Raw genomic sequence first — 28000 nt, forward strand, 5'->3', positions numbered from 1 at the left:
AACTCAAGCTTTTCATTTGAATAACCTTTATCACATTCCAAACAAAAAAGTATAAAATCTAGTATCTTTAATTAATAACTTTATAATATAATATGTAATAGTATACAATTGAAAATATTGTGGCCTTCGCTTTAGTGGCTTCCCTCTAGACCCGTCACTGAGAAAAAGATGGGCCAAATTAAGGAGGCATAATTTGGTAAACATAAATTTTAATAAGGGTATTTAGTCCTATCAAATATTATTATGTTTATGCTTCTATGAGACATTGCAAATTTCAACTTCTTCTTCGCAACAAAACATTACTCATTTTTCTCATGAATCAGTCAAATAATATTTTATCAAAATCTCCGTCAAATAAGTTACTAAAAGGTTATTCGTGGATTTCTTTTAGGGGCTAATAATGTAAAAATTATTTATGGTTAATGTATATTATAAGTATTCTATTGTGGATTTAACTCGGTCGAATCCACGTGCGCTTACAGTGGTAGGTGCGCTGCGAATTTAGGTGAGAGTTAAATGTACACCTATTGTTACCAAAAATTAATGGGCATAGTAATATTTCACAGCTAACCTATAAATTTGTATCATTCTCACCTGTTCAAATCCATGTAGATATTTTGGCAATATGAGATGTACCAAAGCCGCTCAATTGCAAAAAGAGAGTGATAGATTGATTAGCGGTTACTTCTGGTTTTGCTTGTCATGTCATTCTATGAATGACAAATGCAATGATTTGGCTAATAAAACACAAAGTGAATAACGTGCTCTTTTTTTGTTTGTTATTCGGAACGGTGGAAAGAAAGAAAGATACTCCTCAGACTTTTGAATTAAAGTTAAAAACAAGTCCAAAATATCAGTCGCAAAGCCTTGGGAAAAGGTCCAATTATTTCCAATATAACTCACGCAACGCAAGGAGGTCCTTTTTGTTGGAATTTTACGAACAGTTCAGTGGACTCGATTATCTAATCCGTAACGGGAAAATTTGTTGAAAAACTCTCTCTCTCTCTCTCTCTCATGTCTTTTTTGTTTAAAAAAGTTGTGCAAATACAACGGCAGCCTATTTCGAGAAATTCTGGTTTTCCCAGGTAAGACGGGTCAAATGACTATTCCCTTCTGTCTAGTTCAATTGATTTTTTAGCTATTTTTACATAAATTAAAGAATTTATTTTTTAATATTTCATCCGTTCAAATTTATGTGAACTTATTTTTTTTTAGTTCATGCTAAAAAAGAATGACTCATTTCCCTATTTGGAAATAATTTACAATGATTTATATCCACACAAAATATATGTGCCTCATTTTACACAACAGTTTAAAAGTCTTCTCATTTTTTTTAAACTTTGTGCCCAATCAAATGAGTTCGCATAAATTGAAATGGAGGAAGTATTAATTAACATTAAAATTGATCATATTAACTTTAATTTATTTATCGAAAATATAACAAATACTCCTAAGCTCTTTACTCTAAGGGCAACTTTGAAAAAAAAAAAATTAATTCCTTTTGGATATATAAAAAATCAAATATTGTGGACTAACAAAAAAAAGGCAAAATATCAATTAAAATGAATCGAAGAGAGTACAATTTTAACTGAAATATTAATTTGAAGAGCATTTGAGTAATTACATTGATAGCGTAACATTGTTTTTACATAATCAGTATAGTTTAATACCCCAGTGAGATTATATTGGAAACATTGTTGTAGTATAGTTTAATATGTTTTAACAGGTTACTTACTATTTGTTTTACATTATCAACTATTAAATAGAATTACTTATGAGTACTTTTTATATAATATGATTATCAAAATGTGAATGTGATTTAAGAACTCTTAAGTGAAACGACAAAGGGAAAAGTAAAGGGTAACACGCCGTGTTTTTTTGACAGTAAAGTTGTGGTCATCTTTAGTCACGTTTTATGCAATTATGGTGTGGCAAAAAAGTAAAAAGAGGAAAGGGAAAAAAACACACGAGGGCTACATAAAAGCATAGGCGAGTTAAGGTCAATTTTGCAATTGACAAAATAAAAAGAAAATTGTATTCAATGGTTCTGTCATTAGTAGTTCTTTTTAATGATTGCAATTTTGTTTGCATACACTAAATTTTATAGTTTTAATCTAAAGTTTACACTCTTCCATCTTTTCCTCCCAAACTATTTACGAGCCAACTCTTCTAATAAAACAAAACTATTGACGAGATAGGTTGAATTTGAGCAAGTTTTTCCATCTATTAAGTGATTTTATTGGGTGGAAACTTACTTAGTTAACTTTGAGACGCTTTCTAGCAGTTTGAGGTAGTTTGTTTTTGTATCTATCACTTTAATCGGCACTCATTTGATTATAAAAAGTCATATATTATGACATAGTTTCTGTTATTATGTGAATTAAAATTGTCAAAGCTAATAAATGGTGTATAAATTCATTGTCGCTGTAATATATATAGATATGTATAGATATATTTGAAATGTTTTAGAATATTCAAGATTAAGAATCGTGTCGGTAACTTAATAGGAAACAGGATTAATTTCAAATCTTATTAAGGGGATGATGAAGTTCTAACTATTGAATAATTGCAAAGAAAAGAGCAGGTCCTATGTACAAATCATCTTGCGTCTATGCAAAGTTCAAGTAAGGGTAGCAATCCAGGAGTGTGATTTAGGCGCCTGAAAGGTAAGCTTGCCGTTGATCTAGTTTTACCTTGCCTACAGTGAAAAAGATGTTCCAAAAATATCTACGATCGAGTAAATAGCTTTACGAACGAATGGATCGGATCAGGGGCAGATCCAGTTCAATAGCTACGGGTTCCCATGAACCCAATAGCTTTTGTCTAGAACATGTATTTATATTGAAAAATTCATTAAATGTATAAGAATATTTAGCTTAGAACTCAATCCGTTCATCCATTTAGTATTGTATATTAACTCGAAATTTTTATAGGAACTCATAAACCTAAAATCTTGGATCCGTCTCTGAATCGGATTAACTTATCTTAATGTAAATATTAGTGATCAATCTGTAACCTATAGATTACACAGAGATAATTTTATTGGTGGCTCCCCTTCAATAATATTGCAAAAGATATTACACAAACAAGTAGAGAGCAATTGGGGCACAAAAGATATATGTCCCCTAGATGAAGCAATAATTAAGTAGGAAAAGAGTATATATAATTATAAATAATACCCCATAAAATCCACTTAGCATCGAAATGATTATGATTCAAAAGCTAAAAGACAAATAAGGACGGACCACATAGAGAAATAACTAAAAAGTTCTCGTAGTGATGTGAAGAATCCAAGAACATGCCATTTGAATATAAAATAAGATACTCCCACCACCATTGACTCAACAGGAAAAAAAACAAAAGTAAAAAATGAGCATATGACGTATTTTTGTGGTTCATATTAGTGCAACAACCAATGTCTATGACCAAGTGCACATACTTAGTTATTGTTCCTTCTATTTTTATTTTTATTTTTATTTTTGAGTCCGGATTAATTTGCGCACGTCAACTTCTTTCATGCTGCTTCAAAATATATTTTTTAAATATGTTTCAAAAGAATTATCATCATCAATATTTTAAAAGTTGTGTTGAAAGTTTATTCTGAAGAATGAATAGGACATATACTTATTTAATTTATGTGTCAAAAGTTTTAATAATTTATTAAACTATGTTCATACTTTGTATAAATATATTAAGTTCGAACAAATTATTAAAATTTAGTTAAGTTTTTTTCTTTGATTTTATATAATAAAGAGTGCTAACTGGACGACAGAGACAAGTGGAGGAAAACAAAAAGAAAAGGAAGGCAAAGCAAGGGAGCAAGATCACAGAGAATCGCTTGCCGTTTGTTTGCAAGTTGTTAGAAACACGTGGCTTGTCTATTTACGTCATCACCCCACGCCCGCCACCCAAACCTTTTCTCAATCTACTTCAGCCAATATTTTGGGTAGTCTCTTTCCTATTCTTTTAAATTAAATAAATGTCTGAAAATAGTTGAAATATAAAAAAATAAATATTAGGAGTAGTATTAATCCTATTTCATTTTAGGCCAAATACATATACAGCGTGATAATCGGCTTAATGTATGTATATTTTGATATCGCCTCACATTTTGCTCATGTCTCGACGATTTGAGATGGTTAATATGATTATTTGTGCTAAATTTTTGTATTTCTATGTGCAGGGATCATTCGGATGCAATTTGGGACGAAAGGGCGCGAACTGGAATGAAATCGGGACAAAAAGGCAAAAAGTAAAATTTGAGGGCCACAGCCAGCGTGGGGCGCTGGCTGTGACGCAATTTACAGCAGCTAAAATATTTGAGCGCACGGCCAACGCCCCACGCTGCCCTGGACGCTCAAAAAACGTGAACATGTCCTATTTCGATCGGGACTCGGTTATTTCGACCCCAAGACGCCCTCAACTCATATAAAAGCCAACCTAAACCTATTTTAAAGGGAGGGGGACGTTTTTTAGGGAAAAAACACAACACAGAGCCGCCGTGGAGGCCGGAATTCATTAAGTTTCATCTTTCTTCCACCAAACTTAGTAATTTTTATGTTTCTTTGTATGATTTGTTGTTTGGCTACCATGTCTATGTGGAGCTAAACTTCACGTTCTAGGGTTGTGGTTCTTTCATGACTATTATTATTCGGATATTGATTTTTCCTTCTTGATTTATCATATTGGTTTATTTATTCAATCTTGCGCTTAATTATTTAATTGTTTGATCACCAATTGAATACTATCTACGAATCTAGAATTGAACTCGAAAGTGGAAATTCTAGATTGCATATAGGATTGAGTAGAGCAAGTTCTTGAACTCGATCATCGGGGAACGGATTCGTGGTTAGGATAGACATATACATAACTACCTTGCTTGGTTGATTTACAGGAATTATAAATGCATTCTTGTTGATTCTAACTACATAGACATATAGGCGTTAGGTTAGCTTGAATAGGCAAGTAAGAATTCGACAGATTCTCATGAGCAATATTAACCCTATCAACCAATAAGCTAGATAAATTAGTCGGTCAATTCAATTGAATAATACAATAGGATTGTTAGATAGCCCATAACCCTAGATCGTTTTTATTACATTGATATCATAAGAATTAGCTCTTTCTCTGTTCAAAGTTTATTATTTATAATTTTTTTATTTAATTAGTTTAGAATCAAATATTTTTAGGTTTAATTCTTGTTTAGATAATTAGGATAGTCTAATTTAGTTAATAGCTAATCACAAGTCCTCGTGGGTTCGACATCCGACTTTTAGTCACTTTATTACTTGACGACCGCGTATACTTGCGTGTGCGTTTGGCCGCAACAAATTTTGGCGCCGTTGCCGGGGACTTAGAAATTAACTATTTTTCTATATTAGGCTTTTACTTTTATCTTTACAAGATTTTTTTTCCTCCTCTTTTTGTAAATATTTTATTTTTATAATTATTTAATTTTTCTCTTAGTGTATTTCTAGTTCTTTCACCATGACATTTGGGGATGAAATATATGGAGGTAAGGTTATTGATGAAGACTCTTGGTTGATGGAAGACTTATATGGCCCGTCATTTTGGGCATGTCATGACCTAAACTCTTGAAAATCTGAATTTGAATATGAGAGTAAGGGTTGGTATTGGGACGAATATTCTCGATTAAGGGAATATGCGGAACGACATTGTCTTCTGACAACATTTGTGAATGATTGGTCTAAGGAGAGATATGATCTTGCACATACAATTGATAAATTTGGTTTGGCTTTACATAACTTGAATGCAAATTTGAATGCAAAGGTTGATGCGTGTAATGGCCAACAATTTAATGATGAGTTGTGTGAAGCTGAAAAAAATCTTCTAGACCAAATTGAGGAGCTAAAACGAGAAACCAGTCATTAGATCATGTTTTTCTTGAGGATGCCAATGTTGAGAAAAATGATCTAGAGTCATATGAGGGAATATATAACATTACTTTGGGAGACTTGAGTGTGTGTATATATGGGGATATAAATAGTAGTACAATTCATGAGTTATGGCGCACTAGATCTCATTCCAATCATTTTTCCACATTGTGTTTAGATAGTAAGATAGTAATCGATCCATCTGATCCAATGAGGGGGTCAAAGGGTGAGGATGAGAGTGCCTATATTCTTGAATTTGTTATGCCAAAAAGTAAAAATTACATTCATCATCTAAAGGCCGAGAAGTGTAGAGTTAAAAATTTATTACTTTGCATGGTTATCGCTGTAGCCCCACCACTGGAGCATAGCCGCATACTAGATGCCATGTTAGGGGCTCAATTCATAAGCTCGAGGTGGAGGCAAAAAGCGGTTCATGTCGTGCCGCTACATTAAATTAGGCACTTGTTGGGAGGCAACCCAGTTTTACTGCTTTATTTATTTTTGTTTATTTTATTATTTTTGTAGTGTTGTTTTGTTTTGTAGGATTATGAGCATAGGAAGAAAAGTCACTGGAAGCGTGCAAAAGCGAGCCAGATGGTTGGAACTAGTGTGAGGTACCCGCACAAAGGACCATCCATGGGAGAAGTATGAGTACCCTGTGAGCTGCTATTGCTTCGGCCTTTGGTCTTTCAAGGAGTTTCTTGTCCACCCTTGTTATATTTACTTTATGTGTGCATTGAGGACACTGCACTCTTTTAAGTGTGGGGTGAAAGATTCTCTATTCTTTCTATAGTATTATATTAGTATATTGTTAGTTTCTTATCTTTTTATTGTTAGTTAGCTTATTATTTTTAATAGCATAGTTAGTAGAATTAATGGTGTAGTATAGTAGTAGTAGTAATTAAAAAAAGATTTAAAAAAATAAAAAAAATTGAAATTTTATTTTTGGACTTTTCCCGACAATGGATCTGTTAGACAATTTTCTTGAGGGATTAAAGTCCGATTAAAAATACCAAAAAGATTTCCTTTTATTTTTTTAGGTAGTTAGGTAGTATTCCTTGGTTTTTCTTTCGACACCGGTTCTTTTCCAAGGGTGTAGCTCGAACCGAAAAATTTAGTTTAGTTTTTTTTAGGAGTATGATAAGGGAGAAAACTGAGATTGCTTTGAGGTACCTGTTGACATGTTTGGTGTTGGCAAGTTAAGTTAGGGCATGCGCTATGTCTTCCTGCATATATGATTTGAATTGTAATGCCCAAGTAAATTAAGTAGCCTACTCTTTGGCGCCATTTTCTTAGTTGATTGACTTGTATGCCACCTAGTGCATTGTTGCTTAAAAATTCTCAACTTGATATGCTTGCTTGACTTGAGAGTCACACAAAACCGTCTTGAATGAGTCAAGTGCCATGTGTGTATAAGGATTATTGATATTATGTGCTATCATGTGTAGTCTAGAACTTGCCCTGTGTGTTAATCAACGCGAAATTATTAAGTTGTGCTAGTCTAGGAGATGACATAGGCGTTTCTTGCTTGACCATAAAGGTGCTTGTCACTAACAAATAAAATTTTCCCGTTGCTAGCCCCTTTGAGCCTATAGACCGTTTCCTTGACAACCACATTATAAACCGTACTCCTAGTTGTTCTTATTTTGAGATTGTTGAACCTTTACCTCCTAAGACACTTAGTCACTAAAAGAAGTAAGGTTAGAGATTAGGAAGTGACTTTCGAGTGGAACCATGGAAGGGCCCTTAAGGTGCACTAAAATTGTGAATAAAGGTCACTAGCTTATGAACTTCAATGTATGGAGTGTGTGAAAAAAAAAATATTCAACTTGGTCTAATTTTTTATTTTGGCACTCTATCTGAAGCTTGTTCTATTTTGGTCCTCCAACTTTACTTCTTATGTTTCATTTTAACACAAAAGCTGAAATCAGTGCAAAAGAATATAACGCGTATGTATATATAAATTTGAGGTATAATAAATATCCAATTAAATGAAGTTCATCCTTGTCAAACGGGTCAATACTAAAATACCCGGCCCGAATTTCTTGGTGTCCATGATACTTTCGGTTCAACTTGAAATCCACAAGAACAAATATCCATTCCATTATGAAAAATTAATTTTTTTTGAGACATGGATTTACTTCAAACTTCAAGCTTATATAAAATAAAGGATGAAAAAACTAGGTGGCAATATTTAATTGAATATTTATTATACCTCATATTTGTGTATACACACGCGCTATATTTTTTTGCACTGATTTCAGCTTTAATGTTAAAATGAAACATAAGAAATAGAGTTAGAGGCCCAATATGGAACAAGGTTGAGATAGAGTACCAAAATAAAAAATGGAGCCAAGTTGAATGGGTTGCATATGGGTTTGGCCTTCATTTTATGTGATACTAATTTTTATTAGTATGTTCAAAAAAGAGGGATAGGTTTCTATATTTAAATGAAATCAATTTTAATCTTTTAATTATCTTTAATGGTAGCATGTTTTCTAGCGAGAAAAATATTAAGGGTTGTTTAAGACCAAAAATTCAAAAGTCGACCAAAAATTTAAAAGTCTTTTATAGAGATTTTTACCTAGCTATACAATAATAGAAACATATTTATCAACTTTTATTTAGGTTCCTTATTAATTACTTTGTATATCTATATTTACAAGTTATATACAACATCATAAATAAAAAAGAGAAAATTCAAGATCTCTTAAATTTAGCCTATCAGTTACATGACACCCATCCCCATTTTCAATAACACCTACATTTAATATTATGTTCCTTCTCCAAAGGAATTTCAAAAATATTTTCTCTCTCTTAATTTTTTTATACTTATCCTCCCAAATTGTCGATTCTTTTCCTTTTCCAAAGCTTTTCAAACCCAGTTTTTCTCTTTCTTACTAATCATCCAAAATTTCTCATTTTTATTGACACAATGTAGATGAAATACGAAATATTGCTCTAGAATCAAGTTGTGGGTAAGTTTTGAATCTTGTTTTCTTTCTTTCTAAATTTTTTATTGTATGCGATTTGTATATGATACATCAATACCCAAAACAATACTTGATATAATACTAATACAATTATAATATAATTATATTATATTTTTAGTGTAGACTTCTGATTGAAACTTGAAGAAGATGAAGATCATAATTGTATCACAATTTTTCAGAAATGTATCACGATTGTATTATAGTTGTATATGCATCATAATTTTTGAAGAAATTGTATTATAAATGTATGATAATTATATATCCATTGTATATTATTACGAGCAGTTGTGAGTTCGTGAAAAATTTCACAGTTTGTATCACAAATGTATGATAATTATATATTTATTGTATCAAGTATTATTTTGGGTATTAATATACCATATACAAGTTAGATACAATTGTGATACAAGTATGATACGATTATATTTTAGGCATTGATGTATCTGATACAATTCAAATACAATTATGATACATTTATCATACAACTCCTGAATATTTCTTCATTTTTAGTGTTGTCCAGTCTCCCAGCAAAAGAACGATGCAATTAATAATTTTTTAATAATATAAAGCTGTCGGCAATGATGGGAAGAGAGAAGATGGAGATTTTGGGCATAGATTAAGGGATTTTGATGTAAAAATAAAGGAGAGAGAATAGGAGAGGAAAAAAAAGGAAAGGATGTAATTGAATATCTTTAAGGCATTAATAATGGGTTGGGAGCAATCTACATAACTTGTAAAAAAACCTAGATACTTATTAAAATCTACAAAATATAGAGAACATAAGTAAATAAGTTTCTAATATAGTATAGTTAGGTAAAAATCCTTTTTTTATATAATTATGTCTAATCAAATACGGTCCTATGAGTTGGAAGAAGGATTAGTTCTTTTCTAAATTTACTTATTTTAATTAATGAAATATTGAAGTTTCTTGTAAAGAACATACAATAACTTTAAAATACTGATAATATAAACATACATTAACATTTAATCAAATTTTAATTCACACCAACCCCACAAACCTCACCAACCCTACAATTCTAACCATTGTGGGGGTTGATAGGGCACCTAACAAAGGGGACCTCAAATCTAATGAGCCACGTGATGTTGACTATCTTTTACCTTTATCATTTTTAGTGCCATTTCATTTTAAGTATTTTTAAAGAAAATAATTGAAAGGCTAAACTAAATTATTCAATAGAATATTTCACTTGTGAACACACTTGTAGTTGCTCCATTGTTTCAATCACCGACAAAAGCCCGCTTATATATTTATTCTTCTTTTTTTTTTCCGATTAAGTTAATATTTTCAATTGTCTTTAGAAAAAAAAACAATTAATGAAGATAATAGAGATGTGGTCAATGGATGATAAGAGAACAACCTTATCTCATTTTCTAGAATTATAATTCGGCCACTTTTATTGTTCAATATATATCCATATGAAACGCAAGGGAAATGTCTTGCCACAAGTTTCTTTCTTTTATTTTCCGAACCATTTAATGCGATATAGACGCTGAAAATAAACTTGAACAAAGACAATTAGGTTTGATTTTACGTTTCTATTATCTTCTTAAAGATAAAGACAAATTAAACTAAGATAATAGTAGACACCAATGGTGGAAAAATGGTTAAAAGAAAACAGATATCCATTCATATTATCTATTAAAAAATTGGTTGGTATGAATTTAAAAAAAAAATGTCAAATAGGGATAAGAATCATAGTATATACTTAGAAAATAGATAACCAATATATAATCAATGTGTTTAACTTTTATCTTTGTAAAGCTTCAAATTAGGGGTTTCTCAAGTTTGGGAGATTCAAGAAGTCATGGATATCCATATTATCCGTGTGATGACCCGAAATGTCATCTTATGTTTTAAAACCTAATTATGCGCTATGAAGCCTTAAATACCCCATTCTAGCATCCTCGATTTGCGTGCACAACCCGATTATTTTTTCGAAAAGCTTTTATGTTAAAAATTGAGAAAATATAAAAATTTTGCCTCAAAATCCATTTGAGTTGACTTCGGTCAACAATTTGAGCAAACAGAATCGGATGCCCGAAATCGAATTCGGAAGTCCCTAGCCCGAGTTATCGCGCTTTGTTGAAATTTGAAAGTTAAAGGCTTAATGATTTTGAAATGTTCGACCAATGTTTGATTTTTTGGATATCGGGTATGTATTTTAGTTCCGGAATCCGGTATAGGTCTAATACTATATTTATGACATGCCTGTCAAATTTGGTAAGAAACGGAGTTGGTTTGACGTGATTCGGACGTCCGGTTGTGAAAATAAAAGTTACAAAGTTTTCTTGAAAATTCAATTCATTTGGTGTTCAATTCGTAGTTCTAGGTGTTATTTTAGCGATTTGATCACGCGAGCACGTTCGTATGATATTTTTAGATTGTGTGCATGTTTAATTTGGAGACCCGAGGGCTCGGGTGAGTTTCGGACAGGCTACAGAGTGGAATTTGACTTAGAGCATTGCTGGTGTGCTTCAGTTTTTTTGTGTAGGGCCCATACCTCGCAAATTGCGAGGTCAGACTTCGCATTTGCGACCTCTGATGGGTTCGCATTTGCGGGCACCTCAAGTTCGCATTTGCGAACAAAACTTTGCATTTGCGAAGTGGGGCAGGGGGTACAATGATCGAAATTGCGATCAAACGGGCGTATTTGCGGAAGGTCAAAGTTCGCATTTGCGAACAAATCATCGCAAATGCGATGACAACATGAATGGAAGGGACTTCGTATTTGCGACTGTTTCTTTGCATTTGCGGGGCTCACATTTACGAATCCTAGGTCACAAATGCGATATCTGCAACCGACCAAATAGCTGAGAAAACGGGATTTTGTTCATTCTCTGAAATTTTCAAACTTAGAAACCCTAAAGGCGATTTTTCAAAGAACTCTTCTTCCCCAAATCATTGGTAAGTGATTCTAACCTATTTTCTTTCAATCTTTCATTACATTTCCTAAGATTTCAACCTAAAATCTAGTGTTTTCATGGTGGAAATTGGGGTTTTGGGTGGAATTAGAGATTTTTGTCAAATGGGGATTTAGACCTCGAATTGAGGTCGAATTTCAAAATAAATTACATAACTGGGCTCGGGGGGTGAATGTGTAAATGAGTTTTGGTCCGAATTTCGGGTTTGGACCAAGCAGGCTCGGTAGTTGACTTTTGTTGACTTTTTCAATGATGACCTAAATTGAATTCTTTGCAATCGTGGGTAGTTCCTAAGGCTTAATTTGAATCGTTTGGTTGGTAATTTGCTAGATTCTATTGGTTCGGAGGCTTGTTTGAAAGGCAAAGTTGTGGTTGAGCTTTGAGTGGATCTTTGGAGCGATGTAAGTATCATGGTTAACCTTGACTTGAGGGATTAAGATTTAATTGTCTATTTGCTACATGTTTAGATATTGGGTACAACGTATATGTGAGGTGACGAGTAGTTATGCGTTGTTGTCGGGTTAAAGCATGCGGGTGAGACTTGTTCCTTGTAGTTTATTGCTTACTTTGATCTTGTTATCCATGCTTAGACTAGTTACTTACTAAATTGGCCGCTCTTATTGTGTTTACGAGCTTTTGTGATAATTGAGTATTGATTCCAAAGTTGAGATTGGTATTATGGAACCATTGTTGAAATAATATTTGTTCTTGTTGATTCTATCTCTCTGCTATTACTTGTTCATCGTTATGTAGTAAGGGAGAGTGTTAATGCATGAAGGGTGATGTCGTGCCATATTGTGAGTGTTAATGCGTGAAGGGTGATGTCGTACCATATTGTAAGTGTTAATGCATGAAGGGTGATGCCGTGCCATATTGTGAGTGTTAATGCATGAAGGGTGATGTTGTGCCATATTGTGAGTGCTAATACACGAAGGGTGATGTCGTGCCATGTTATGAGAGTTAATGTACGAAGGGTGATACCGTGCCGTATCTATTGGTTTACATTGTGAGGTTGAGAGTAAAAGTACGAAGGGTGATGCCGTGCAATTTTCTTCATTGTGCTTAATTGCTTTTTCTGGTTAAAGGCATATTGACTGTTATGGTTATCATTTCTGCTGTATTTCTCGTATCTTGTATCCCCTTAGCATGCCTCCCTCCCAATAGCACATGTTTAGCTATTATTGTTATTTTCTTGTACATATACTGTTATCTGTACAGGTTTATTATGTGAGTGTCTTGTCATAACCTCGTCACTACTTCGTCGAGGTTATGCTCGACACTTACGAGTACATGAGATCGGTTGTACTCATACTACAGTCTGCACTTCTTGTGCAGATTTTGGTACCGCCCTAGCTGATCGCGAGACTCGGCAGTCTGAACTTGCTTATCGAAAAACTCAAGGTAGATCTGATGACGTCCGCAGATCTTGGAGTCCCCTTCTAGTTCTCTTATTTTTCTGTTTCTTTTCATTTAGAACAATTGTATTTCGTTTAGATTCTGTTTGTAGAAAATCTTAGAAGCTCGTGAGTTGTGACTCCAGATCCGAATTGTATCAGATATTATGGGCTTTATGTTATTCCGCACTCGGTTTTATTTCATTTTGGTTTAATTGGCTGTATCTATTGAATTGAATAATAATTGACTTAACGATTCTCTAATGTTGCCTTGCCTAGCAAGTGAAATGTTAGGCGTCATCACGGTTCCGAAGGTGAAAATTCCGGGTTGTGACAATCTGTCGGTTAACCCATTTTGTATCCGTATTAAATATGGGTTGTGTCATATAATTTATCCGTTTTACATTATCCGTTTTCTATCCGCCCCGACCCATCCCTACCCCTAGTAGACACAAAGGCATTTTTTTTTTAATTTTTCTTTTTAAAGTGAAATTCGGCCCATGAATGATGGGGGAGAGAAGGTAAAACAATGCTCCTAATAATGCTATGACTTCAAAGCTAAATCAAAATATAAATCCTCTAATTTTCACCATGAATCTTTGAAAATTCTATGAGAAAAAGGGGGAGGAGCAGAAAAGGGCATTAATTTTGAAGAAAGAAAAAAGAGAAAAAAAACAAGATCATTTCAAAAATATTCTTTTTAAGGTGAAAAGTGGATGTTGGTTCCCGTTCATCATTATAGACTTTTTAACGGTAGTTGAATGGTTACAATTTAATTGACTCTGTCTTTACTCTTAATAACGCTAGCATGGTTTGACAAAAATAATGTACAGCTTCCGAGATTATGTTACAAAACATTAATTAAGAAGAAATTGACTTTCCATTATAGTGACAACACAACAATACTGTACATTATGGAATAGGATAATGCAAACAGGAAATAAATAAATAAATAAACACGAAGGGATATTATGCTCTGCACCCGAAAATATTAGATAGCAAAAGTAAAGAAATTAATGTATTAATGGAACTTTTGGTAAGTGCATTAATGAACTTGATTTCAGTATCTTTTTATGTAATCTTTACAATAGCTCGCCAATTAATCAAAAATCATTCAACATAATCTTTGTGGATAGCAATTTGATCTACATTTTGTCCTTATACTATTTTAGAAACCTTTTTACGTAATAAGTTGAAGTTTCATTACATATGCAATCAAACTATATCTTATGGTAAAGAGCATAGATATTAGTTTTATATTATTATTTTTATAAAATTAATACTGAATATGATCGCACAATATTCTTGCTCTATTAGTCATTATATCGTGAGATCAATGAATGAGCAGTTCGATTTCAAAATAAATATATATATATATATATATATATATATATATGTTTGCTAATTAAGGTCAAGAAAATAAACTATAACAAAACCAGTACCAAATAGATTAAATCCCTTTCATCGACCATTTATTCAGCAAAAATTATCTAAACATTCTTTCATCGATATCATGAATAAAATAAAGGAAATACATATTCTCAGTCTCTAAAAAAAAAAAAAAAAGAAGATTTCGATATAAAAGTACAACTTGGCTTCCATTTGGCATATACTTCGTACCTACAAAATCCAACAAAAGCAGGTGCCGATGCACCGTACATTTATCGAGTTTAGCTGAATCAATACTTTTGATGCGGACCTAAATTTATATGTAAATATTAAAATTATAATAGATAGTATATATGAATTCATAACTGTAAAATATAATATGTTCATAACCAAAATTTTTAAATGTTAAACCGAATTAAAATTTTAAATTCGGGTCAAAACGTAAGAGAAGCAGAGACAGAGTGGCAGAGAGAAGTGGACGGATAATATTATTTACTCCCTTTTCCCTAATTTATAAGTATATCATTTTTTTTTATTTATTAACCGTCCAAAAGATATACTCTCTGCTTTAATTTGTTTTACATTTTTTAAAATAAAGATTGTAAAAGTTAAAAACAAGATATTTGACATATAGGACAGATATAAATAAAATAGTCTTGTACCAAATAATCTGGTTTTGCATTCAACAAATCTTAACAGTAGCATAAATATATTTAACTAGATTTTAATATAGATATGCGCTGATCTTTAGAAACAAACAAAAAGGAAAAAGCGCTAAATAAATTGATTAATAGTATATTGCTTAAACTTCAATTTTTGATTAATTAAATTTAAATTTGGGTAAATTATCTTTTCGAATTTAATTATAGTAATATATATTTCTCTAACAGCTTGTTTGGATGGTTGTTACGTATCGTTTCATTATTTATCGTATCGTACTGTATTGTATTATATTGTATCGTTTGATAAATACAATATTTGGATAGATTGTGTCGTTTGCCATCGTTTCATGATATCACGCACCAGCAATATGAAGAATAAACTTACAATATTATAAAGAAAAATTATGATACATGGTAAAATTATTATATAAAAAAGTAGGATAAATGATAAAATAAAATTATTTAATAATAATGAAGGGTGAGATTGAGAGAAAAAGACAAGGTAACGATGCGATCACACCAAATCGATCGTTTTCGTCATTATGTAACGACGAAATTAACGATACGATATAATAAAATTTAAATAATAATTAAAATAAATATAATATTTAAAGTAACAATAAAAATCAATACAACTAGAAACAAACATCCGAACAAGCTGCAAGCTACATCATACATACAAAATGAAATGTCGAAGTAGAGGAAAAAACAAGGAAAAGTCGAAAAATAAAAAAGAGGGGAAAACACAACCGCAGAAACACGCAAAGCCACAGCCTTTGCTTGCCTTTAAAAAGAACCCAACGCTCGCCCAGTTTTCCTCTCCTTTCTTCTTCTCTTCAATTGAGCCTCCTTCTTTGCCCCATCTCTTCCAAAATCCGAAAAGGGTTACAGTTCTTCCTTTAAAGTTTTGTAGGATTCAACTGATAGTCTTTAATTGTATGTATGTATTAGTGTAAGAAGAGAATCAAAGTTGGGTTAATTGAGAAGTGGATGAGTAAGTTGGTGGTGAATTGGGAGAGAATAACAAGGGACTGCCGTTTTGTTATTCGTAGTTGGTATCGCTGGGGCAAGTGCGGCTAATTCTATTTCTCATTTATTCTCTAATTCTTTTGGGATTTGGTTTTTTCGATCTGATCTTTTGTTTTAGAGAAGAAACGGATACCCTCAAGATATCCTCCGTTTGAATTTATTGGTTTCCCCGGATTGTTTAACAAGTATTGAAGATGCAGCAAGATTATCGCAAGAAGGTTTCTTACTTTCTCGTCCTCTTTCAAAAAATTTTTTTTGTTCTTTTTAAGAAAGGAGAGATCTTAATTTGATATTTCTTAGAGAACCCTAATTTGCCTTAATTAAAAGACAGGATTTTTTCAAATGAAATATAGAGGAAATGGATATAGCCGAACCCATCTAGGTAGAGTTGAGCCATAATTGACTTATTGAGTCAGCTGCGAGTCTTCATTTTTGAAATGTTTTTTTTTTTTGCTTTTCTAGATTCCAAATTTTGAGTTCATCCTAACTACAATGTTAATTCGAAACGTGATCTGATTCTTAAGTTCTTTGACTGGCCTCTTTTTGCTCTGAAATAGTATTTCATGATTGTGTAGTCTAATTTTCAAGTTGGGTCACATTTTCTATTCAAGTTACAAATTAATCCTTATTTCTCTCTGTTGAAAGGTTGATTATCTAGGAATATAAGTTGATATTGCATGAACATATATTTTGAGCACCATACAAATTTCATCTTATATTTACTACCATGAAATGTATGTTCTGATTCCTTTTTAATGATCATACAGAGTTCCAAAGAAGTGGAGTTCTTCACCGAGTACGGTGATGCGAATAGGTATAAAATTTTGGAAGTTATAGGCAAAGGAAGCTATGGAGTAGTTTGTGCTGCCATTGACACTCATACAGGAGAGAAAGTGGCTATAAAGAAAATAACTGATATTTTCGAGCACATCTCTGATGCAATTCGAATTCTGCGTGAAGTCAAATTGCTTAGACTTCTTAGGCATCCCGATATTGTTGAAATTAAGCGTATCATGTTACCACCTTCAAGACGAGAATTTCGAGATATTTATGTTATTTTTGAGCTTATGGAATCTGATCTTCACCATGTCATTAAGGCCAACGATGACTTGACACATGAGCACCATCGATTTTTCCTCTATCAGATGCTGCGAGCATTGAAGTTTATGCACACAGGTGATAGTCTAGTGAATGTACTAACTTTTAGTATTTATGATATATCATTAACTTTTCCCAAGGATGTTTATTTTCCCCGTTCCGACTGATATATATTCATTTCAGCAAATGTGTACCACCGAGATCTTAAGCCCAAAAATATATTGGCAAATGCGAATTGTAAACTCAAAATATGTGACTTTGGATTGGCAAGGGTTGCATTCAGTGATACTCCAACTAGTATATTTTGGACGGTAAGCTTTCATTTTAGCTCACATGTCATATATAAGGATTATTTGGATTTGGTTTAGATCATGTATTAAAGCTTTACTAAGATGGTGAACTTTTTCCTTCACTTTGACTAAAACATTCTTCATTTTTGTCTCGTTGTGACGCATTATGCAGGATTATGTTGCTACAAGGTGGTATCGAGCACCAGAGCTATGTGGGTCTTTCTTCTCTAAGGTAATATATGCAAATAATGTGCAGCCAGCTTGTTTCAGCTCCCCGATAATAGCTAGTACGTTTTATTTTGTACCTTATGTATGAGTTCCATTCTAGAATTTCGTATTAGGTGGGTTTTTTTTAATGTCAGAATACTTTTCACTTATCAAAAATATACTTGTCAAGTATCGCAACACCCCTCCTTGCGTTGTTTTATTTTGTACCTTAGGATTACATATTTAGTTGTCAATTAATTAGCCACCTTGCAATAGCTCATGCATAATCACAGAGCATTTTCATGCCTGTTTTTGCTGGATACAATTGCTTAGATGCCGTTTTGGCATCATGTAAAGACTCCTTTTCATGCTTTAGAAAGGTGAAAAGGTACTTGTTATTCAGTATTGTTGCCATGTCGTGTATAATGATAGTGTTAAAAGGAAGGGCTTTCTAGTTAGAATAACAGATTTTTGTTCCGTTCCAGAGTGTATTAAATAGTGATGTGTAGATTAAAACCGTTCTTGTTCAGGGAGGACTATTGAACTCTCCTGGAAGTTGATTTTTCTATTCTTCAGGTAACTGTGTTAGGTCTTGGGTCAATTTTTCACCAGGGCTTTACTGATATTTTTGCTGATTTGTCTTCTAATTCATGCTTGAATTCCTTGCAGTATACACCTGCTATTGATATCTGGAGTATTGGGTGTATCTTTGCGGAGGTCCTGACAGGGAAACCATTGTTTCCGGGCAAAAGTGTTGTGCACCAGTTGGATTTGATTACTGATCTTCTTGGGACACCATCAGTTGATATCGTATCTGGGGTAAGAGACATCAGTCTATTTGGTTTTTGTTGATGTTAGCATTGTCCGACAACAAATTGATTGAAGAGCATTCCCTCTTGAGTGCAGGTTCGCAATGAGAAGGCAAGGAAGTATTTGACAGACATGCGGAAAAAGAACCCAGTTCCTTTTACCGAGAAATTTCCAAATGCAGATCCTTTGGCTCTCGGGCTGTTGCGGAGGTTGTTAGCATTTGATCCAAAGGATCGCCCAACTGCTGAACAGGTAACTCTCCATCATATATTTGTGGTGTTAAGATTACGTGAATGGAATCTCTGTGTGCTTGTCCTTATTATCTAATTTCATTCTCATTTATTGTGTTTTTCCTCCTATCTTTTAGGCTTTGGCTGATCCTTACTTCAAGGGACTGGCTAAGATTGAGAGGGAACCTTCTAGTCCACCAATCTCGAAGCTGGAGTTCGAGTTTGAGCGGCGAAGGGTCACCAAGGAGGACATTAGAGAACTAATATTTCGGGAGATACTAGAGTACCATCCTCAGCTTCTGAAGGACTACATGGCTGGAAATGATGGTGCTAATTTTCTCTATCCTAGGTTGTAATATACTTCTCTACTATTTCTCGTCTCTGTTTTCTTTTTACCATAATATCTTGTCTAAGTTACTGATTGATATTTTAACAATCATTGAATATGCAGTGCCATTGGTAATTTCAGAAGGCAATTTGCCTATCTCGAGGAAAATAGTGGTAAAAGTGGTCCAGTAATTCCTCCTGGTCGAAAGCACGTCTCTCTCCCACGGTAAGATCCATTAGTTGTTTGTCTTGTTGGTTTTGTATCCATGATATTTTGTTGGTTTTGTCTTCATGAATATGTTCTTTTCGTTTATACTTCTGTTTGTTCACTTTATCTCCCACAAAAAGAGCTTTTGTTTATTCTTGTATTTCCTGGAGAGAAGTGGCCTGACTGAACAATAAGAAGATGTACTTTCATGCTTTCTGAGAAAGTTCAAATTTGGATTAATAACTTGTGCATTAAATTGGAAAAGCTGTTGCCTGAGAGCTATGTTGCTCGGACTCAGCAAAAATGTCGCGGGATGCATGTCGGATCCTCCAAAAGCAGTAAATTTTTGGAGTATCCGACACGGTGGGGCGGAAGCATTTTTGGAGAGTCAGCACAATAAGAAGATGTACTTTCATGGAGAGAAGTGGCCTGACTGAACAATAAGAAGATGTACTTTCATGCTTTCTGAGAAAGTTCAAATTTGGAATAATAACTTGTGCATTAACTTGGAAAAGCTGTTGCCTGAGAGCTATGTTGCTCGGACTCAGCAAAAATGTGGCGGGGTGCATGTCGGATCCTCCAAAAGCAGTAAATTTTTGGAGTATCCGACACGGTGGGGCGGAAGCATTTTTGGAGAGTCAGCACAACATAGCCTGAGAGCGTGGCTCCTACCCTTTCCCTTCTGCTCTCTCCTTTTCAGTCTGTTTATTTGGGGCTTTCTCACATATGTTCTTATAAATGTGTCGCAGATCTACGGTTAATTCCAGTACCATCCCCCCCAGAACACAACAGAACCCTATGTTTGATCATAGGCAAGTAACAGAAAAGGCAACTGCTGGCGTCAGAGTCACAGACCAGAAGGTTTTGCGACCACCACCTCGAGTACCCACAGGTATGGTTAAACATTTTCTGTGCTGGTATTCCTAGCAATAATGCCCGTTATGTCTACGTCTTCAAAATGAATGTCAAATAGAACTCACTACTCGGCTATGGAGAACGCAACTTAAGGCGTCTTCTTAAGTTATCCCTCCTGTAAAAGGGGGGGTGATGAGGAGAAGATATATATACGTGGTGTCCCAATAAGTATATACGTAATGCTAAAACTTAGAGAATGTTGTATGCTTATTGGATTTGCTTTCTAAAGCCCTTGCCAAATATTATTGATGGTGGGATGCATGTATGTTGGATTCTTCTCTAATAGCCATTTCTATCATTTTTCAGCCAAACCCGGAAGAGTAGTAGGGCCGGTTTTACGATATGATGGTGACAAAAGCATCAAAGAAGTTGCTGATGGAAGAGTATATTCCCAGAACCCTGTCCTCCCACCGCATGGCATTTCTCCTCATTATTTGTTCAGAAGTAATTCTGCAAATCTAGAGAAGTATGGAACCGAAGCAGAGAAGGACCACTCTCAAGTTAAGCCGCAACCTGGGCAGTGCATGGTTGCCAAGTCGACGGCTAGCATGAGTATCGATATGAACACCAACCCGTACTACCATACACAGGCCAAGGTAGCACAGTTAGGAGGTCATCTTGCCATAGATGCAAAACTACTACAGGCACAAACACAGTTTGGGGCAGTCGGGGCTGCAGCTGTTGCTGTTGCTGCTCACAGAGAGGTTAGCACCGTTCAGTATGGTCTAACCTAGCAGATTATCTTTTATGGTCTTTGAATCAAGTGACAACATCCATCTAGTAGTTGAGACAGTTGAAGGTGTGTGCATTTTCCTCAATTAAAGCAGCACGGGAGATTTGAAGAGCAATCTGTTACGCAGTAGATAAGAATCATTGATTATGGCATTAGTCAGGGTCTCTAAATAGGCATTCTTTAGCTTAGTGTGTACCCTGCTGAGTTAGTATTTATGGCCCTGTATATATATATATAGGTACTGCATCATTGATATTAATGAAGGAAAAAAGTAGTTCCTCTGACAGACCTTCACTTTGATGTGCACAACTCTTCTTATTTCCTGCGTATATTGATAAAGATCTTAAGCATCAATAGAGAGCAAGTTAGAAATAATGAAAATGACTATACCTAAAACGACGGATGGCCAATAATTCTTGACTGGTGGACCATCAGAAGCCTGCATTATCGCGCAACTATGGAGAGAAACTGAGCACAATATTCTACACTCTACAGCCTATGATCACAATTATTGGGTAAACCTATCCACCAAAGTTGGAATAAATGTGATTACAGTAGCTAGGATTAGGACCTGACATCTTCATCTTACTATTATATGCCAGTCACTCGGCCATTATTTCGGGCAGCATACTATGTATAGACGACAAGCACAGTTACCGGGTAAATCTGCCATCAAAGTTGGAACGGATTAGCTCACACTGAGCACTGTAGCCAGGATTCGAACCAGGAATCTTCATGCTATTACTCTAGCCTCCCAACATGAAATATTCTACTTCCTGGACTTCCACTTTTAATCATTTCCCTATTCTGTTAATGATAATCCAATCACTGTATCCAATCTTAGGTATAGCATAATCCATGGGTATTTCTGAGATGAAAGAACTAACGATTCTTCGTATATGATGTATTAGTATCTACTTCTGCCTAATTGACATGGCTCCCATATTCCATAGAAACTACTACCACTTAGTTTTGGAAGTCTTCCACACTTGTATAGTTATGATATATCAGTAGCATGTTCATGCAGCCTTTCACCAAAGCAGTATTTATTGCCACACTAATGCGATTACAGGTGTTAGACCACAAGTTTAAAATTTTTTAAATGTTATGACTTATTTAAGACCACATATCTCAAAGTCTTCCCTTTGTGCCAAGTCAAACTAAGACAATTTATTTTAAAGGTAGTACTATATTTTATGTCTCATGACCGTCTGAAGGCTTAAGAACTGTGACGTTCATCATGGTCCACTTAGTCATTCAAGTGTTTGATTTTTACTGTTTAAAGATTTTGACACATTTCCTTCATAGAATGATAGTAATCTCAGTTGGTAAAAGCACTTTCACCCACGACCGTTATTCCACCCACGACCGTTAGATCCTGGGTTCGAGTCACCCTGGAGGGGAAGTGTAGAAACACCGTAGATTCTCTTAATTTGGGAGGGATTTAAAAAAAAAAATTACTTTGACTACAATAATTGAAATGTAATGGCCCCTTCTTCACTAAGCATTCAAGCAAGTTTAGTCTGACCTTCCCATTACTGTAATGCGTTAATTTCTTCATAGATGATTTAGCAAGCACACTTAGCCATATGCCTTAACTGGTTGATATAAACATAAACAATAGAATGTTGAATCCTTCAGAGTTGTACTAAAGTTCTAAGTGAAACAAGCAAAAAAACTACACACTATTCCTAACCAAAAGTGAAACTATTCATCTGTCACAATAATATCAAAGTCGCTAACGATCCACTCCGCAACTTGATTCCCACTAACATATATCTCAGTACCCAAATCAACAGATGGCCAATGCCTTTCAACAGGTTTTGTGCCAGGATCCTGCAATATAACCATTAACCAAGAAAATATAAAGTTATGAAATGATTCATCCTGTATAAGGGGTTTAATACTTATATTTTGCTCCAAAAATATAGTACCTGATAGAAGTAAAGTGATTGTGAGAGTCTGCCAACATCAAGTTCCCAAATTCTTGGATCTCCTATCCATCCTTCCCCTTTCTTAGTTGGATATCCATATTCTCCCCAAACAGGGTGAGGCAGAATTTGTAGTATTTCCTGAGCTTGAGGATTACTGTATTCATCACAATAGTTGAATGGTTCCTCAAGATACTTCCCATTCCCTGGGGAGCAATACACATGATAAGCACCATAAGGAAATCTTGCCTTATCAGTCCGATGAACGCGTGTTCCATTTGCAAAAGTATGGTAAGGTGGACACAGCCTCAGATTATTTGTGGGGTTGCACCATGCTTCAGTATCAGGATTAATGATCATTTCACTGTATCGCGTTACGTCTGTGGTAACATCCCCATCACAAGGCTGCCCATTGTTCTTCCAGCAGCTGCCTATGTCCATTAGATAAAATTGGCTACTTGGACCACCTCCTCTTTTCACATCCAAACTGAACTTCACTTTGAAATTTGGTGACTTTGGAACCTAATTCCATATCAGCAAACAGAATATATAAGAATGTATAACAAGAATAGAACAATAGCAACAACAACAATTATGCCTCAATTCCAGTCACTGCTTCTATATTTTCTATTGGCATATAAATGTCTGACAAGTCGAAAATCTTTAAGCATATTATACCTAAAGTAAGCGTACTAACATGACTAAAACTTAAACTCAACTATGTGGTATCGCCTATATTGATCTTTTTCATTGTATGCTATATTACTGAAGGTCTTTCAAGACATTGTATAACAAGAGTATAATAGTAATGAAAATCTCAAGAATATCAAATATGCAAAGATTTGGAAGAGAAACCTACTATTTTTGACATGCCTCTTGTTTCATAATGATATCCACCAGAAACTCCAGTGGTAGCATCTGACCTCAAATAAAGCATCAACCAAGGGTACTTTGATGAAGTTTTCAAGATATGATGAAACTTCCAGCTTCCTTTTCCAAGTTGCTTATGCCAAGTAACTGAGAAAAAGGAAGTATCATTTTGAGTTTCTGCCTTGCAAATATCAGCATCCAAATCCCATGTCCCATGAAAACTTCCCTTCAATTTATACTTCTTTAGATAGTGCTTATGGCTATGTAATGTGGTGTAGTTATGGTATATCTTAGGCATGTTCATGCAACCTTTGCCAAAACATGGGAATCGCGACTCGGGTGGAAATGGTTGAGATGGTTTGCCATTTTTGGGACAAATAGCAGCTGTAGTGTCCATGTTACCACTCTTGAGCATAATCATCCAGAAATTCCATGGGTTTGGATCATCTTGAACTTGGCATTTGGATCCCAAGAACAATTCTTTCCAGGCTGCATATTTATTCACGTCCAGTTTCTGTAGTCCTAGATTTTTGGCACCGTTTATGCTCAGCTTGTTATCATAATCGTTCACCAAGTGAACCAGTTTCACTGCAAAAGCATATTTTTATGGTTATTATATTTTCTCTTCTTTTGGGAGAAAGTTGATGACTTTAAACAGAAACAAAAGCATGATAACTTGCCATAGACAACGAAAGATAAGAGGTTTTAGTAAGTGTATATAATCTCTTTACAACAATATAGTGGTACTATGTTGTCCTTGAGTGCCGAGTGTCTATCGGAAACAGCTCTACCATCACAAGATAGGAGTAAGGTTTGCATACACACTATCCAATTGTGAAATTATATTGAGTTTGTTGTTATTATTGTTTAAACAATGTAGTGGATAAAGGAACCGAATACAAGCCTATATTTTTTGAAGTAATTGACTCCTTTCTTAGCAAGGTTGTGGAGTACTAAATTCGGAGTCACATGGTATACAAAACGAGCATAACACTAATTCTAGTTTTAAAAAAGTCTTTTGACGGTAAAAAATATTTGTATCAATCCAACAAATATATGACACGTATCTTCGCAAATATGATTATCACTTAATCATACTAATTAATATGCTCACCTTAATTTATCACTTAACCATGACAGTATGGTTTGATGCAAACACCAAATATGTATAAATTTTTACCATCTTTTGATAAAGATACAAACTAATTGTTTATAAAAATTGAAGAATAAATATTTAATCCTATATGTTTTAAATTATTTTCAGCTTTTTCATAAAATCAATTTAGTAAATCAGAATCAGCATATGATTATCACGGAAAATTTAACTTTTAGTGCAAACAACAAACTGTTACTTCAACGAATTTTATTAATTAAATCAATTATTATTATTTCCACCGAAGTCAATAAACTAGGAATGAAGAATGGCTTACTTTTGGATTTAGATTTTTCGACATCAAAACAATCAGCTTGCCTTGGACTTCCCATGTTTGGAGCCTCTTCGTGTACCTCATTGCATTGATTCCAAGCCTCTATTGCCACTCTTAAATCATCCCTTTTCATCCCTGGATCTCCTATTGCTGATTTCTCTTTACAATTACATGATCCAGAAAATAATATAACTAAAACTATTTGGAAATACACCCAAAATCGCAAACTTGAAGCCATATTGAGCATATTTGTGAAACGTAGATGATTACAATGGTAACCCCATTTATAAGATTTGTTATTGTGATTGGATATGATCGAAATTTATAGAGACTTTATCCAAATAAGACTTTCATCAATCTTGTAGAGTACTACAATATTAGAGTTCTCATAGAGTCAAATAACAGTCTCTTTTCAGATTTTCTCGGGTATGAATTAGCCATTTAATAAGTACTACTTAACAATGAAGTTGGAAACAAAATGGAAGACTTCAATTAATGAACTATAAAAGAAAATGGTTACAAATTTAAACAATCACAGAATACTACTGTCTATCAACTACTCTACTAGTCTACCACTAATACACTTCTAAAAAGTAGGATTCTCAATCGTCTGTATCTGCAATTCTGCTTAATCATCATACATGTATAATCTTATCGGTCAACTTCATCTCTTGGCACAATCTTGAACTTCCCAGTTTGTTGTTGCTGCACACCAAAATTTACCCGTTAACACGAAAATTAAATGTTGAAAACTAAACACAACAAAAACAATAAGGGATCGTTTGGTACAATGGATAAAGGAAAATTAATCACGGGATTAAATTTGAAACGAATTTATTTTAAGCAAGATAAAATCGCAATATAACTAATCCTAAAATTATAGTGTTATTTTTATCTCAATGGGATGATGGAATAAAAATTCCAAAATAACTAATCCAGAGATAATTAATCCAAGGGTTTAACTTATATACTATCAAAGCAAAAAAATAAAAAAATTAAGCTATCAAATAATCTAAATTATAACTACTAATAAATAGTAACTGTCTATAAATAAGATGAATTAGTAACCTGAAAAATATGGCAATTTACAATCTACATAAAGAGATTAGTAACCTAAAAATATGACTCTCTACAAAAAAGAGATATATATGAAAATAAGAAAATTTGCCATCTATAAAAATGAAAGATTAGTAACAAGAAATATTAAATAACCTGAAAAATCAGACATTTTACTTGTCATAGTATCAATATATGCAAGCTAAATGAAAGAAGAAGAAAAAAAGATAAACAAGCAAAGGTAGAAGGAAAAAGACTCAACCTTTTTCCATAGTTCAGTGTGGCTTCTGCAAAAACCAGCAACAACAGCACCCTTGTTCTTTCCTTCTGTGTACTCGATACAGAGTTCATTTTTCAACCCACAAGTCACATGAAAAGACAAAGGACATTTCGGCTCAGAACAATCAATAGCACAACCATTTCTGGATTTACAAATATAACACTTTTGTTCCCATCTTCTTTTTGGCACTTTACTGAAATCAATTCCTTCACGACCTTCTGGATCGACAAAGAAAACTTCAGGAACAAAAAGTGCACAAACAACATGAGCCCATTTACCCTCATTCACAGTGGGTTTTAGGGCTCCACTTGTTTCGGGGCAGAGATAACAAGTAATGGGCTTTGGGCTCTCTGTTTTTGAGGCCAAACATTGTGCACAAAACCAATCACCTTCTGGTATTCCCTTGGTAAAAGGATGGCCATAGCAAGTTGTATGGACCATTAAATCACAGCCGTCACATAAAACTATTGGATCTGTTGGGTCTCCATCTGTGCTCTCACAAATAGCACAGATAATTCCGTCTTCGTTATCATCATCGCCGTTGTCATCTTGTTGAAGAGTGATGTCAGCTTGACTGATTAATGTTTCTTTAGGTAATTTTTCTTCTTTGGCCTCATCATCAAAAGAAGAAATTGGGTTGTACTCAACATTGAGGTCAAATGGGTGAAAAGCCCAAACACGTTTTTTGGCTGGCAAGCAGAGAGTAGTAACATTGGTGCTATCGGAAAAGGAGGTTGTTTTTTCAGGAGAGAATTTTCGTTTTTTAGCAGGAAGTTGTGAAAATGAAACAGAGGCATTATCTATGTGTTGTTCTTGTTGTTGCATTAGCATGAATCTTTTGGCTGGAGGTAAAAACTGAAGCTTGCCCCCCATTTGATTTTCTTTTTCTTTTTTGGGACAGAAGGAGGAAGAAAAAATTGGGAGTGAGGAAATGTATGAGAATTGGAAGATGGTGAAGGGTGAAAAGAGAGGAGTGAAGTAGGAAAAATGGGAAGAAAAAACCGGGAAGAGAGCAGCCAAATATTTTTGAGTTTTTGCTAAATTTTTATCTGCAATTTGATTTGAAGTTTTGCAGTTTTAGTTTAGCGGGAAGTTTAAAAGGGTGGCTCCAAAGTTCAGAATTTTGCGCTTTTTCTGCACTTGAAACGGCGTAGTTTCACTTACTACTATTTTTAATTTCACTAGATGAGATGAAGCCCCGTGCATCTGAATGTTTTTAATTTTTAACAAAAATTTGCTAAAGCACATCATTAGCTGAAATGGCGCAAATTTCTAAACTTTGGAGCCACCCTCTTTGAATTTCCCGCTAAACTA

General features: G+C 34.1%; 3 protein-coding genes and 1 long non-coding RNA gene across 4 annotated transcripts; 2 read left to right on the forward strand and 2 right to left on the reverse strand.

The window, feature by feature from the left end:
* Positions 1 to 606: 606 nt before the first annotated feature.
* Positions 607 to 4680, forward strand: LOC138904105 (uncharacterized). Its single transcript, XR_011413342.1, has 3 exons — positions 607 to 1085; positions 3773 to 3946; positions 4184 to 4680. It is a non-coding gene; the product is annotated as an uncharacterized lncRNA (long non-coding RNA).
* An 11344-nt stretch (positions 4681 to 16024) lies between these two features.
* LOC104116368 (mitogen-activated protein kinase 19-like) lies at positions 16025 to 21406 on the forward strand. Its single transcript, XM_009627207.4, has 10 exons — positions 16025 to 16522; positions 17072 to 17480; positions 17586 to 17713; positions 17865 to 17924; positions 18569 to 18718; positions 18806 to 18961; positions 19077 to 19288; positions 19391 to 19492; positions 20224 to 20366; positions 20696 to 21406. Exons 1-10 carry the CDS (start codon positions 16499 to 16501, stop codon positions 21121 to 21123), a joined length of 1812 nt encoding a protein of 603 aa, XP_009625502.1. The 5' UTR covers positions 16025 to 16498; the 3' UTR covers positions 21124 to 21406.
* Positions 21407 to 22724: 1318 nt separating this feature from the next.
* On the reverse strand, positions 22725 to 25631 carry LOC104116376 (uncharacterized). The gene is made up of 4 exons (XM_009627219.4): positions 25354 to 25631; positions 23913 to 24511; positions 23057 to 23575; positions 22725 to 22958 (listed from the first exon to the last, which is right to left on the reverse strand). Exons 1-4 carry the CDS (start codon positions 25595 to 25597, stop codon positions 22830 to 22832), a joined length of 1491 nt encoding a protein of 496 aa, XP_009625514.2. The 5' UTR covers positions 25598 to 25631; the 3' UTR covers positions 22725 to 22829.
* A 186-nt stretch (positions 25632 to 25817) lies between these two features.
* LOC104116367 (uncharacterized) lies at positions 25818 to 27703 on the reverse strand. Its single transcript, XM_009627206.4, has 2 exons — positions 26669 to 27703; positions 25818 to 26055 (listed from the first exon to the last, which is right to left on the reverse strand). The coding sequence occupies exons 1-2, from the start codon at positions 27557 to 27559 to the stop codon at positions 26002 to 26004; spliced, it is 945 nt and encodes a 314-aa protein (XP_009625501.1). The 5' UTR covers positions 27560 to 27703; the 3' UTR covers positions 25818 to 26001.
* Between the last annotated feature and the right edge of the window lie 297 nt (positions 27704 to 28000).

Source organism: Nicotiana tomentosiformis, unplaced genomic scaffold (assembly GCF_000390325.3).
Source record: "Nicotiana tomentosiformis unplaced genomic scaffold, ASM39032v3 Un00376, whole genome shotgun sequence".
NCBI classification, from domain to species: Eukaryota; Viridiplantae; Streptophyta; class Magnoliopsida; order Solanales; family Solanaceae; genus Nicotiana; species Nicotiana tomentosiformis.